Source organism: Myiozetetes cayanensis, unplaced genomic scaffold (genome assembly GCF_022539395.1).
Source record: "Myiozetetes cayanensis isolate MyiCay16 unplaced genomic scaffold, myiCay2020 scf5-8, whole genome shotgun sequence".
In the NCBI taxonomy this organism is placed as follows: domain Eukaryota; kingdom Metazoa; phylum Chordata; class Aves; order Passeriformes; family Tyrannidae; genus Myiozetetes; species Myiozetetes cayanensis.
The window spans coordinates 48,649,883-48,663,772 of NW_026087742.1; the positions used below are offsets into that span (position 1 = coordinate 48,649,883).

At 39.3% G+C, this 13,890-nt stretch overlaps 1 protein-coding gene across 1 annotated transcript; it reads left to right on the top strand.

Moving 5' to 3' along the window:
* The first annotated feature begins 680 nt into the window (after nt 1-680).
* RFC3 (replication factor C subunit 3) lies at nt 681-13,753 on the top strand. The gene is made up of 9 exons (XM_050332453.1): nt 681-810; nt 1,599-1,736; nt 2,875-2,942; nt 5,867-5,964; nt 7,181-7,362; nt 7,566-7,702; nt 7,829-7,927; nt 8,735-8,804; nt 10,057-13,753. Exons 1-9 carry the CDS (start codon nt 724-726, stop codon nt 10,246-10,248), a joined length of 1,071 nt encoding a protein of 356 aa, XP_050188410.1. The 5' UTR covers nt 681-723; the 3' UTR covers nt 10,249-13,753.
* The last annotated feature ends 137 nt before the right edge of the window (nt 13,754-13,890 follow it).

Consider the following 13,890-nt stretch of genomic DNA (forward strand, 5'->3'; position numbering starts at 1 on the left):
ATCAGATCCCAGTGGACGTTATTAATAAGATAACAATGATGTCTCCACCAACAAACAAGAAAGAAACACAAGTTTTTTTAGGTGTTGTGGGTTTTTGGAGAATGCATATTCCAAATTACAGTCTAATTATAAGCCCTCTCTCTTTATAGCCTTAAGCTGCACCAAGGGATGTTTAGTTTGGACATTAGGAACGATTTCTTCACAGAAAGAGTGATGAGACATTGGAACGGGCTGCCCAGGGAGATGGCGGAGTCACCATCCCTGGAGGTGTTTAAGGAAAGACTGGATGTGGCACTGAGTGCCATGAACGAGTTGACGTGGCGGTGTTTGGTCACAGGTTAGACTCGATGATCCACCCCAGAGGTCTTTCCCAACCTAAACTGCTTCCGTGATTCTGCGAAACGCCCCTGGAGAGGACTGATTTCGAACGGGGCTCGGAGGGCTCCGTGGTTCTGGGGATACAGTGGGGGTGATGGAGTCAATGGAGTCAATGTCCTTCACAGTGACTGGTATGGGGCTGTTTCGGCAAAGCTCTCGCGGAGCGCAGTGCCGCCTGCTGGCTCTGTCACTCGGGAAGGTGGAACCCAATCCCGGCTGGCACCGAGCCGGGCCTCTGGAACCATCCACCCTGCCCTGGGCCGGGCTCGGGGAGCAGCGGGGGCGGGGCCGCCGCCGACGCGGTTTGTCCCTCGGCGGCCGCCGTAGCGCGGGCTTTGCGGCGCCATGAGCCTGTGGGCCGACAAGCACCGGCCCGGCGCCCTCGCCCGCCTCGACTTCCACCGCGAGCAGGCGGCGCGGCTCCGCAACCTGGTCAGTGCGGCACGCACGGACCCCCGGGGCCGACCCGCTCCGCTCCGTCGGCCTCCCCGCCGCGGCCCTGTGGCCTCCGGGTGCTCTCTTCCCCGCGGGGACGGTGCCTCAGGGGTTGGGATTTCGCCTCAGTATGGGAGGGAGCTTCTTTGCTGTGCGGGGGACCGCGCACTGGAACAGGCTGTGCGGAGAGGTTATGGAGCCTCCTTCACGGGAGATAATCCAGCAATCATCTGGACACAGGCCTGTGCCATGCGCTCTGGGATGGCCCTGCCTGAGCAGGGAGGCTGGAGGAGATGAACCACTGGGGGTCCCTTCCAGCCTGGCTTCATTTAAACACAGGCTACCTGTTACTCCTTTGCCTATATTCAAAGCTTGCAAGTGAAACTCCGAACTAATTTTCTCTTTCTCTCTGTGTCTGTTTTAGTCTTTCTTTTAAACCTTTTAACCGTGTGTTTATTGCAGCTGTCATTCTAGTAACCCTGGAAAGCTTGTAAATGCTGGGATGGGTTTTTTTAAGGATTTTGTTGTTTGTTGGTTTGTTTGGGGTATTTTCTGAGTGATGAAGTGTTTGAGGTTAAATAAGTTGCACATGGCTTTCAGAAAAATATTTTCTATAGGAAATGTTGCTGCAGGAAAGGGATTCAGCAATCTTGATTCTAAGTACTATGTTATCATGGAGCTAGAAAAGTCATTTTACGTAAACTTGGGTGAGAATGGAAGGATGCATTACTCTCTTATAAAGAGAATACTGTTATAACTAACTAATCATGTTGCTTTTTGTTCAGGTTCAGTGTGGTGACTTTCCTCATCTGTTGGTGTATGGACCATCAGGAGCTGGAAAAAAGACAAGAATAATGTGCTTGTTAAGGGAATTGTATGGTGCAGGAGTGGAGAAACTGAGGATTGAGCATCAGAGTATAACGGTAAAAAGAAACAAAAACAAAAAATATGTCTCCCATCTGCTGTGAAGTAACATGGATATACAGATAGGTTTCTGTTGTGAGGCCTTTATATTTTTTTTGAGTTTTAAAACCAATTCCCCCCCTCTCTGTATATTCAAACTTCTTTATGTAATTAGTTATACTAGTTTGGTTATATGAACAAATAGTTTTCCAAATGTTCTTGTTCCCTAGGTCTTCAGGATGTGGGATTCTCTGTTTTCTGTGCCTGGTTGGCTTTTCTTATGTGTTATTTTGTTTGGGGTGGGGTTTTTAATTTGTTGTTTACAGGTTGGTTTGAACAATAGCATCTGTCATGACAGACTAGTTCTGAATTAAATATATAGAATTTAGTTAGTCTGTAGAATAAGGGTTATTTTTTTAATTCTTAGCACTGCTTTTTGCATATATTCAAGTTTTACATTGTTTTCTTGTTCTCATAGTGGCAATTTCAGCAAAAATAAAAGACAAAAACCAAAACCAAATTTAAATTTTATCTGCCCTGGTCTTAGGCATTCTTTACCTATTAAAAATCCTTGCTGTAGAAGGCTTAACCAGCAAGGGGTTATCTGGCTTCATTGATAAATAGGTTATTTAATGTTTTCTTTTTAACTATCAGTGATGGAATAAATAATATATTTAAACTGGATGAAATAAATATAGAATATATTTAACTGTCCAGACCTAAATTCAGTGGTGCTTTAAATAGTAATACTTTCTTCAAAGTAGAGACTTGAAGTTCTCTGACAGGAGAAGTTAACAGCCTCTTCAGGCTTGTCCAGCAGTTTTGCCTCCAAAACTTTTCTTTGAATGGGCAAAGTGTCATTTATTTTGAATAGCTGATTCCAATAATGAGCCTCCTTTTACAGGACTCTGGAGTAACTGGAGTATGCAGTAATACATAGCAGGCGTTGCTATAATAATCATTGTTGCTATTTTACAGCTGGATGATGTGTCGGTTCTCCTTTTTTCTTTTGGAGGTGGGGTTGGAGGTATAGGAGATAGGCAAGTCCAGTGTCTCAGCAGTTCTTTGATCTCTGAGACTCTTGGTTTGACTGTTGTAGTTTATAAGATGGATTTTTAGAACACTTCTTGAACATTAACATGCTTACTTTCCATATAGGCGCCTTCTAAAAAGAAGATCGAAATTAGCACCATTGCAAGTAATTATCACCTTGAAGTTAACCCAAGGTAAGTGTACAGTAAAAATGCCCCACTTTCAAGATTAGCTAATGGTCTTGTTGTAGGTGATTTCAGCCTGGACATGAGGGACTGATTGCCCAATTTGTTGCCTGAGCAAATTTGGTAATGGTTTATGGGTTTGGTCTGCAAATGAGAACAGGGAGAGGATTTTTAATTGAACAACTCTGAACAGAAATTGGTATTGCTGCATACTGAAGACACTAATGTTCTGCTTAACTAACCACGTAAGCATGCTGTTGTTGAGGACTGGGTAACAGAAACAATTCTGGATTCATAGACTTAACCATTTCAGTTGATATTGAGTTTTTTTATTGGAACTAACACCTCCATATTGTTAGTTCTCTCACAAGTACAAAACTAAAAGAATTAGAAAGTAAGCAAGGTTTGCCCAGTAACTATTCAAATAATGCATTTTAAAGTACAAGAAAGAATAACACCACAAAATACTGCAAATCCTGTCTTGAGCGAGCTCAGATGTTGATTTAAACAACAGAAGCTATAATGTGGTACTGTACATCTTCTTTGGCAGTTGTGAAATTGTGATAGTTCACTGACCCAAAGTAAATACTTGTATTTGCCTGAAACCTGTAACATTGCTTTAAATCACAGAAGAGTAAATGTCATTGTGCACTGAGAGGCGTTGGTTATGTTGGCTTTGTTGTCTGTGTTGCAATTATAAGACAATGAGTATCCTAAAGTAACTTTGTGCTTACTGCTAAACCTTTGCCCATGCTGCTTTGCATTTTAGAAGCTATTCTCATGTGCCAGATCCCCTTAGAAATCTTGTTCTGCAGCTAATCTGTGTATTGATTAGTGAATATCTGCTGGTGTTCTAATACAGACACAAATAATTAACAGTTAATTATCAGTAAAAACTGAGAGTTTTATTGGTGATATATTTATTTTGGTGATATAAAATGTGTCACCTTTCAGTCTTCTGCTCTGATAAGCTGATACTAATAATACTTCTTCTGTTACACTGCATAGAGTACTTAGAGCTTGAAACATAGATTTCGTAGAACATTCTGAATTGGAAGGGACCCAAGGGATCATTAAGTCCAGTTCTTAAGTGAATGGCCCATACGGGGATTGAACCCACAACGCTGGTGTTATTAACACCATACTCTAATCAACTAAGCTCATCTCATATAAAATAATTGTATTTTACTTTACGTATAAAAATCCTGAAAGTGTAGAATTAGTGTAGTGGTTATTGTACATAATAGTAGTGCTAAGTTTTGATTAAGAATCAATATATTGATTCATAGGCTTTAAGTAGCAAGCAATTGCCATGTTTTTGTTTGACCAGACAGTAAACCTGCCTGTGCTGTACTATAGCCTTTAAGTTTGATTGAGTTATAATACAGTGAAATCATGTTGTGCATCTTGAGTAACAGGGAATGTGATAAATGGCTAACAGAGAAAGGAAATGAATTTCTGGGAAGGATGCTGCAGATAGAAGACTTAAATTTAGTTAACATTAGATAGAAATGTAACATTTAACAGAAATGTTCTCCTTCTTTCAAAAAGAGGATATTGTCTGAATTCCAGAGTATTTTCTTCTAGTCACTTGACTAGCTTGGGTAGATCCTTTAAAATGGGTTCTGCTGAGTTAGTGCATCCGTAAAGAATAAGGAGCAATAAAAATCAAATGCTTGTCTGGTAACTGCCTTTGTTCATTGTTTTCCTAGAATGTTTGATGTGGTCATATAATACCAAGGATAATCTTTTGCCATGAAATTATATCTCTGAGTTCTCTGTTGCTACAGAAAATAATTTAAATGTTAGGACACTATTTTAATCACTTTCCATTTCTAACAGCTGGCATAGCTCATAAGTAGAACTGTAGTAGAAGGCTTGTTTCATTTTGATTACAGCACAAATACAAAAGCAAAGATTTGCTGCCTTGCTGAAGAACAGAGCTCTGCAGTCCAAGTCAGCATAGCCCATCGAGCAGTTTGTGAATTGTTGAGCTAATATGCTTCTCTCTGTTCTGCTGCCTTCTCCCTGGCAATAATGGGGAAGGTCTGGTCGAGTGGTGAAGAGAACAGCGCAGACAAATGTCTTTTCATTTCCTTGCCAGTGAAATATAACAGAGCTACTGCTGCTTCTGTGAAGGCAATTGCCTGGGATGCTAAATAGGCAGTGTTTTCTTCCCCTTTTTATTAGCTTTTTTGGTAATCCACCTTGCAAGTCAGTAGTCCCCTCTGGTTGTCAAATCTGAGTCAAACTAGCTGAGCTACTATAACCTGGGGACTGAGAAAGCTGTGCAATGCTACTGTCATGTATAGTGAAGAAAAGGGGCAGGAGAAGTCTAGAATTTCCCCATGTTTTCTTGCCTTTTTAGAGAAAAAAAGCAAACCTAATGCTGTAATAGCATCTCAGTATCAGTATATTACCGGTAACTTGTAACTTCAGTGCGTCTGCCATTCAAGTGTGCATTAAGCTTTTAGGTTGTTCATTGCATGACATCTAGTTTTTGTGGGGGGAAAAAAACCCCTGCTTTTGAGTTTGTTGAGTCAGACATACTGTTGTGTGGTTAGACTTAGTTGTTCTTTCCATAATGAATAAGAGTGTTCACATTATCTGTCTTTGTCCAGGTTGTAGGTAAGAAAAGTTTAGATTTCTTATCCCAGAAGAATAAGTTCTGTTTTTATGAGTGAATTTGACAGTGGTTTCACTACTCTTCAATACAGTGCTACTAATCCAGCTGTGCCTGCATAAACTTTAGGTTGTTCTTATTACTGGATAGGTAACTTTCAACAAAATATGTGTGTTGAGCTTAATTCTAACCTCAGCAGCTTCTGAATTTTCTTGTTGAGTCAGTTTACCAGGAGGTTGCTTAGGAGGATATGTTTTATATGGAATATAAAGTTGTTTTAAACCAAAATTTATTCAAACTCCTGTTACAGTGATGCGGGAAACAATGACCGTGTAGTAATTCAGGAACTCTTGAAGACAGTAGCACAGTCCCAACAGCTTGAGACAAGTACTCAGCGAGATTTTAAAGGTGAGTAGAACAGTTAAAACCAGTCAAGGGCTTTTTAAACTTGGGATTTTTTTCAGAAATTTGATCCCGTTGTTTCATGTGTGTACCTTTGTGCATTATGCAGGTACAAACAAACCTATTCCCATTTAGAAGATTTTTATCCATAGTGTACGGAGGGACACTGGGTAAGAAAATGAAGGAGACTTTCACTGAATTTTCCAAGACACATGTTGCTATAATTGGCTTATTTTTCCTCCCCATGACTAACTTGAAAGTAAAATCAGAACTATATAAAGGGATTTTAGGAGAGAAGAAATCTTGATTGATAGTAGAGGAGAAATTAGCTGAAAATGTTCATGGATTTAGTACTTTGTTGCATTTTCCTTCTGTTCTGTGTCTTGGTGTTCCCGGAAAGCACTGTTTCACCTGAGCTGCTAGACCCTGATTGTCTCCACCAGTTATTGATGTATGTATCCTTACAGCTGCAGTTGTATCATGCACCTCAAAGTATCTTGTAAGCTGTCTGGTATTGCTAGGCTGTGTGTATAACCAGAAGTGGAAGAAGAATACTGGGATGACTTGTTCCTCCAGGCTCTAGACAATACTTCAGAGTATTGAAGTGAGCCATCTATCAGTTGCCTGTGCAGGAACCTGCAGAGGGTCGCTGATTAGGTTGGCTGCTTTATATTAGGTATCTCTGGATTGTTGTGAAGCATTTTTTAAATATATTTTCTTTTTTTCTTTAAAAGACCACGGAAAGGTGCTGTAGCTACAATAATAAGGCAGCTTTTTACTATTCCTTTGTCAGGCTAAGACATTGGCTTTTAGATATAAAATGTATTGAGAGTTTTCAAGAAATTTTACTTTTTGATATAGCCTTATGCCATAACTTCTGCTCCATGACTTACTTTAAAACTCCTGTAAAGAAATTACTGTACTAGTTATCAGGGTGAAAGCTGCTACACCTATCTGGATTTTTCTTGGCACTGAAGCATTGCAGGCCGTGCTCTCAAGAAACTGACATTCCAGGACATGAATATAGTGTGTGAAGGAGCAGATTGTACAGTCAAAAAGGCACACATCTTAATCTTTATTTTCCTGCCTGTGTAACCATGCTGCCTTCTTCTGCATGTTATCATTTATTCTGGTATTATCGTTTCTACGTCGAATGTATTTGTTTTCTTAGAAAGATTTTTTTATTAATACAAACCCCCACTATTTTTAATCCTTTTTTCAGTGGTGCTGCTAACAGAAGTTGACAAACTCACTAAAGATGCTCAGCATGCTTTGCGAAGAACAATGGAGAAGTACATGGCGACCTGCAGGTTGATCCTGTGCTGCAACTCCATGTCAAAAATTATAGGACCTATTCAAAGCAGATGCCTGGCTATACGAGTGCCTGCTCCCAGCATTGAAGACGTATGTTAAAATAGAAGCAAAAATAAATTATTTAAAAATTCTGACTAGATAAGTTCTTGCTGTGGATTTACGAGATATTTTACTTTCACACAGTGACCTAGCTTTTCTTTGTGGTCGGTGACTTGTCGAGCATGTCTTATGAAAGACTGGTCCATCTCTGGTCCAGGAATCTTTCTAACAGGAAATATCTGTTTTCCATCCAGATCTGCCATGTCTTGTCCAGTGTGTGTAAGAAAGAAGGCCTGACTCTTCCTCAGGAACTGGCTCAAAGGATTGCAGAGAAATCTGGCAGGAATCTTCGGAAAGCACTACTTATCTGTGAGTGCTGCAGAGTACAACAGTAAGTCACTACAAAGATTAATGTAAATTATACTGTCAGACATATGAATTACCTTACTTCCAAGACCATGTTAGAATAGGTGATAATTTGCTTTGATATTAATTTTAAAAAATTTTTATTATGTAGGTATCCTTTTACTGCTGACCAAGACATTCCTGAAATGGACTGGGAAGTTTATTTGAGAGAAACTGCAAATGCCATTGTTGGTCAACAGACACCACAAAGGTAGGTGACGGACTTGTTTAGAGTTATAGATTTTGGTTTTGGTGTGTTCTGGAACCTAAAAAAAAGTTGAATATAAAAACATGGCATCTTTCGTTATGTGCAATTTTCTGTTAATTCTTCTGGAGGTGGTACTTTGCAGCCGGAGGAAGTGAGCTTTCAAATTGCCAGAGGACACTGAATGAGTATCAGGAAACAAAAAGCTGTTGCTTTTCCCTGTTGAAGCTTAGTAATCAAAAGTGAACATAGGCTTAGTTGCATGTTGTGTTTTCTATCTTTTTTTTTTTTTTTTTTTGTGGGGGGTATGAGATGTCACTTAATTTAAATGCTTGCAGTGTCTGACCTCCTGATACCAAAAGGTGAGCCTTGGTAACTGTGTCACTTTTGCCACCTAATTATCTTACCCCTTTTTATAAACAATGAAACAGAAAAACAGCATAAAGGAATCCTGTGGTGCTAATCAATTTTTGTTTGTCTCCTCAGTAACCTTAAGCATGAATAATAACTTAGATATGAAGTGGAATTAAAGGAAGGCAAGCCTGAGACAAATTCTAATAGCCTTGTAGCTTCTAGATTAACGAAGACCTTTGTAACTAGGGTATATGTAACTTATCTTTTGAATAAAAGGTGATATGCAGCATTTGAATTGAAATTCACTTGAGCAATGCTTTTGGGTTTAAAATAACATGCAAAACCGAAGAAACTTTGCCTTTTTTTTTTTTTTTTCTGAAATGTATTTCATAAATAATGAAAATATATTAGAATGATTTGGGGTCACACTTCTGATATTTTGTGGTGTCATTCCCACAGGCTTTTAGAGGTCCGTGGACGGCTTTATGAACTCTTGACACATTGCATTCCTCCTGAGATTATAATGAAGGTAATTCAGCTATCTAGCTCTTAAAGTGTTGTAAATATTAATGCTATGACAGTCCCAGCTAGAGTTAAAAAACAAACAAACAAAAAAACCCACCAAAACATCACAAATTATCAAAATATTGATGGAAAGCTGTGTCCTTTCCAAATAGAATCACCATCCCTGGAGGTGTTGAAAGAGCTAGTAGACTTGGTACTTCGTGATATGGGTTAGTGGGCGTGGTGCTATTTGGTCAAAGGCTGTACTTCATCATTTTGGTCGTCTTTTACAGCCTTAATGACCATATGATTCTGTAGGCTTGATATGTTTTCATATCAAATCAAATATGATTTTCTTTTTTATAACTTTTGTTGTTAGAAATTCAGTATTTGCTATGTCCTAGTGGAGAGATGTGCTGAAGGATGCTAGAGCACCAGGCCTTTTCAAAGTCGTATTGAGAGGAAAAAAGCAAGTGGGATGTGTATGTTCTTATTTTTAGCATGATGAAAGATGCTGAAGACATCTAGAGCAGAACAAACATTAAAGATATAATCTTTGCAGCTTAACCTAGGTGGACTCTGCCTTCAGATATAATTTTTTGCACATTGACTGATTTCTGTTTTCTGACATTTTTGGTAGTCAGAGGTTTCTTTAACCTTCATTTCTTATGGTAGGTTAGTGGATCCTGCATTGCTGTGTTGGGGAGGCAAAAGGTGCATATTCTCTACCCTCTCCTTCTTCATAAACTTGAAATGGTCTAGAGATACTTCTCACTTAATCCTGACTGTTTTAATATAGATGGATTTGCAATGATTTTATTGTTGAGATCTAAAATAATGCATTTTGGGGTTTTGTAATGACCAAAGTACTGTGGTCAAGTTGTATCGTGTGTCTGCACATAAATATGTGCATAAATATAAACAGAAATTCTAAATAAGCCCCTTTCTTTTTTTTTTTAATAAATACTGTTTCTTTTTGTGCTCGATGCTGTCAAAATAGAAGTAAGTGACTTTAATACACTTGCTATCTTGGTAAGAATTCTCCCCAGGGCCATGTGCCTCCATGCAGTAGAGGTTACAGTATTTGGAGATGAGATTAACATATTTTCTTTATTAAACCATAAATGGTTCCAGTAAATGATTCTTGAATGTCTCTTCTGTTGGATTAATGAGTGAGCTATTGCTCATAGCTTGGATATTTTCAGAGAAACAAGGTTATCCTCTTAACAAAAAATTCCTAATTTTTCAAATACTGTCCTGTTTCTTTTCCATTTTAGGGCCTCCTAACAGAGCTTCTAAATAACTGTGATGGACAACTGAAAGGAGAAGTTGCACAGATGGCGGCCTTCTATGAACACCGCCTGCAACTGGGCAGCAAAGCCATTTATCATCTGGAAGCATTTGTTGCAAAGTTTATGGCCATTTACAAGAAGTTCATGGAGGATGGGCTAGATGACATGATGTTCTAACAACCCAAAGTTGTTAGACAGAATGTTTTCAAGATACCAATAATGTAGCAAGTGCCTACTTGCTGGTGCTTGATTACATGTGGGTCTAGTTCTAAGTGAAATATTTTTATTTTGCTATTTAATAAAGCAATGTTTGCTCAGCTTTAGAAACCAGATGGAGTGTTTGACAGCCACAAATCCATCTTTAGATCCATACAAAATATGTTGGTCTTTCAGAAAAACAACACGTTGCCTTGGAAGTTGTATAAGATCATAGTTGCTTTGCAGTATTTGTAAGCTGACATTAAGAAGAGAGAACACAGATGCTGCGTGCTTGGTTTTTGTTTATCGCAGATGGGCAGGGCTGTAAGAAAAAAAAATGCTTTTTCCATGTTGTGGTAAGTTCCAGCTTGAACATGTATTTTCTGCCTGCTGATCTATACATCTTACTGTTTGTCTGGGTTTTTTTGTTTTGTTTTGTTTTTTTTCTTAGCCACATTGTTTTCTGTGGTGTGCTTACACAGAATGCATTCTGACATTTTTTTCTTTGTAAGCAGTTGTGTTGAATTTGTGGATCAACAAACTTTTGTGTTGCTTGTAAGTTATACTGACTACATGGAACATCTTGTTTAGAAAAATTATACCTATATAAAGCAAGTCCACTTCCTATCTGATACTTTCACCTCAACATACATAATGCTGTTCAGGTAAAGGTTATTCCTTTATTTTTTAATAAAGGATAAAGTTTTGGCTTTTAACAAGTACAAGCAACAAGAAAAAGGAAAAAACCCAACCTCCCAAAATAGTAATAATAATAATAGAAAGCAACAACACCTGTCTGCAAGTCTTTCAGATGTTTATATACTATGGTAACCTAAAAATTACTGAACTCATGACCTTTATTACTTCACTGTGCTAATTTAGGCTATTACTAGATGATACTTAAAACTAAAGTGAATTAAATGATGTTTCCTTTTCCCTTCCCCCTACTCTTTTTCTCCAGGAATGGATTTAATATTTGAGGCTTTTTGTGTTAGAGATAGTTACACATAATGGCAGTTGTTTTGGAAAGCAAGGGCCTCCCCGCTGGCAATTGATAAAAAAATCTCACTAGTTGTTAGTAACTCTGTCATCCCCTTTAAAATATGCAAAAGGCAGCATTAATCCCACACCAGGCAGTGTTGCTGCTGTTGTTGGAAATTTGACCATTCTATATGTGGTGTTAATGCACAGCTTGCCTTTTGGTTCAAACTATGCTGTCCTGCTTCGTGTTCAACTGTTCTGAAGAAGGGGGAATTTTATCTTCCATATGCTCTTCACCCAAAAACCAACACTGATAACTTGTCAGAGTGTGAGTGTCTTGACTGTCAGAGATCCTGGAAAAACATCAGTCAGTGCTAATAGCAATGAATACTTGAATCCAGTACAGATAAGAGCACAAAGGTGGAGGGAGCATAATTATTGCATGGAAAAACTGCCCCACTTTCAGGAGCCTCATCTTACTACTAATTTCTAAAAGCTGAGCAACCTTTACAAGTGTAGCAGGTGCTGAAGCAAAAGTGAGTCCAAAAGATAATGAAATGCTAAAACCAACCCCAAAAGCTAAGATGGGAGAACAGGAATGTATGTAGTGGGTTGTGAAATATGGTTGAAATGCACAGGGACAGGGTAGCTGGGGAGGGTGGGGAGGCAGGAGCTGGACTGGAGGTTTGTCAGGGGGCAGAGGCAGAGGAGCAACTTCCTGTTTCAAAAGGCCTCAGCAGGTTTGTTAAGGAGTTTGAAACCCCAACATGAATCTCTGTAGGAGTTCTTGCTGCCTCTTGTTGAAGTTTGGTTTTTATCCTGTTCTAACTGTAATAAATCAAGAAGGACCCAAGGATGGAAAAAAGGAATAATGACCGGGATTTTTGGAGAGAGAAAGTAGCTGTTGTTATTCCTGAGAGCCTTTGTTTTCCCCTGGTGATCCTACTCCTGTCTCTTTGTCTTCCACAGTCTAGAACACAAATTTAAACACATGGGCACAATATCTCATAAGACTTTGCACATCTTTCCTGCCTCGTAATTTTTCAGGAAATTTTGCCTTAGTATCCGTTGCAGGCTCCCTGCAAAGTAGTCATGCAACCAAGCCTGTCAGAGCTCAAGGTGTGTCTGGATGATGTTTTGCACCATGTGTTTAGTTTTATTTAGTCCTGTGAGGAGCAGGGAATTGAATCTGATGATCCTTAGGTGTCACTTCCACCTTGAGAGATTCTGTGATGATGGTCAGTGCTTTTTGGGAACATTTTTAGAGGCTAACTGCCTTAGATGCTGCTTCCCCTCCCTCGTCGGTAGCTGCAGTTCTTCCTTGGAGACAGTGTGACTGAGAACAGGTCCTGAGCTGTGCTGGAGGAATCAAGGGCCAGTAACCTCCCACACCCTTGTGCTGTGCCACTGGCAAATGGGGCTGATGGGAATGTATGAGAAGGGGACTGTCAGAAATTAGGAGTAATTTTTTCCTCTTGTGGTACTCCCTTTTACTAAAAACCCATTTACCAAAAATACAGAACCTTAGGCTGGCAAGTGAGGGTGTCCTGGGGTGGGCACAGCTGTTTCTGCAGTCTGGAGCAGAATCATAGAATCATTTAGGTTTGAAGAGACCTCTAAGGTCATCTAATCCAACTGAGCCTGCACACACAGAGCCCAGTGATAGTGCTATGCTGGACCTTCACTGAGCGCTGCACACCTTCACAGATCAAGGGGGAGCAGCAGTGCAGATAGACTTTGAAACACTGAATAGCCCAGGACCAACCTCTAGATGATCTGTTTCTTCAGCTGATTTCATCTTTTGAGACCTGCTTAGAATTGTTTCTGAATTGCATGCTGAGAGGATTACCTTTGCTTTCATCCAGTGATACCTCCTGCTAGTTCCAAATGAAAACTCCAAGTTGCTCCCTCCTGGGTGGGACTTAAGCACTGAACAAGTCTAAGAGGTTGCAGAGGAGTCGGCTTTGTGCTAGCACAGAAAGCCAGAGGTGAAACTGATTTTTAAAAAAATGATAAAGAAACTAAAGGCAACAGCTACTTCTGTTGAAACTTTCTCTGCTCTGCAAAGATTGGCTGCGTAAAGGGCAAATGGTGCACTCGCACTTTATTCTCCATTTCTGAAGTCCAAATGTTAACTCCTGTGAGGAACGTAATGTTAAAAATCGTATTATTTTTAGACATCCCTGGTAAACAACTCTCCTTGAGCATTAATCGCAATAAATGTATTATCTGATTGGAAGGCTGATTTAAAAAATGTATTTTATTGAATAAATTCATATGAACAAAGCTGGCATGAGGAATGTCCCCTTCTCTACCACCGAAGTACCCTGATTATCAGAAGGTAGAAAGTAAGGTAGATAAGAGCTCAATATCACAAATTTTCCTTCCAGATTATTACAGTTCATTGATATAAAGTAATAGCTGTAATTTGTCTTGTTGAAAAGAGATGTGGTATGCCTGAGCAGCCTTTAGTCCTCTTGCTTAACTTTTTTTTTTTTTTTTTTTTCATTCACAAACAATGCTGGATGAATTTGTTTCAACCAAACCCCAGAGTAGCATTCTGCTGAACGAAAGTTGGCGACAGTCAAATGTACTTCTAGTTTTTGAAGGCCAAAATACTTCTCTTGATCATGACATTCC

Bases quoted from the DNA above. Each gene is read 5' to 3' on its own strand.
- RFC3 (XM_050332453.1), top strand. From the start codon at position 724: ATGAGCCTGTGGGCCGACAAGCACCGGCCCGGCGCCCTCGCCCGCCTC. The intron at 7,703-7,828 runs GTAAGTCACTAC...TTTATTATGTAG, and splicing joins GAGTGCTGCAGAGTACAACA to GTATCCTTTTACTGCTGACC. The intron at 7,928-8,734 runs GTAGGTGACGGA...TCATTCCCACAG, and splicing joins GGTCAACAGACACCACAAAG to GCTTTTAGAGGTCCGTGGAC.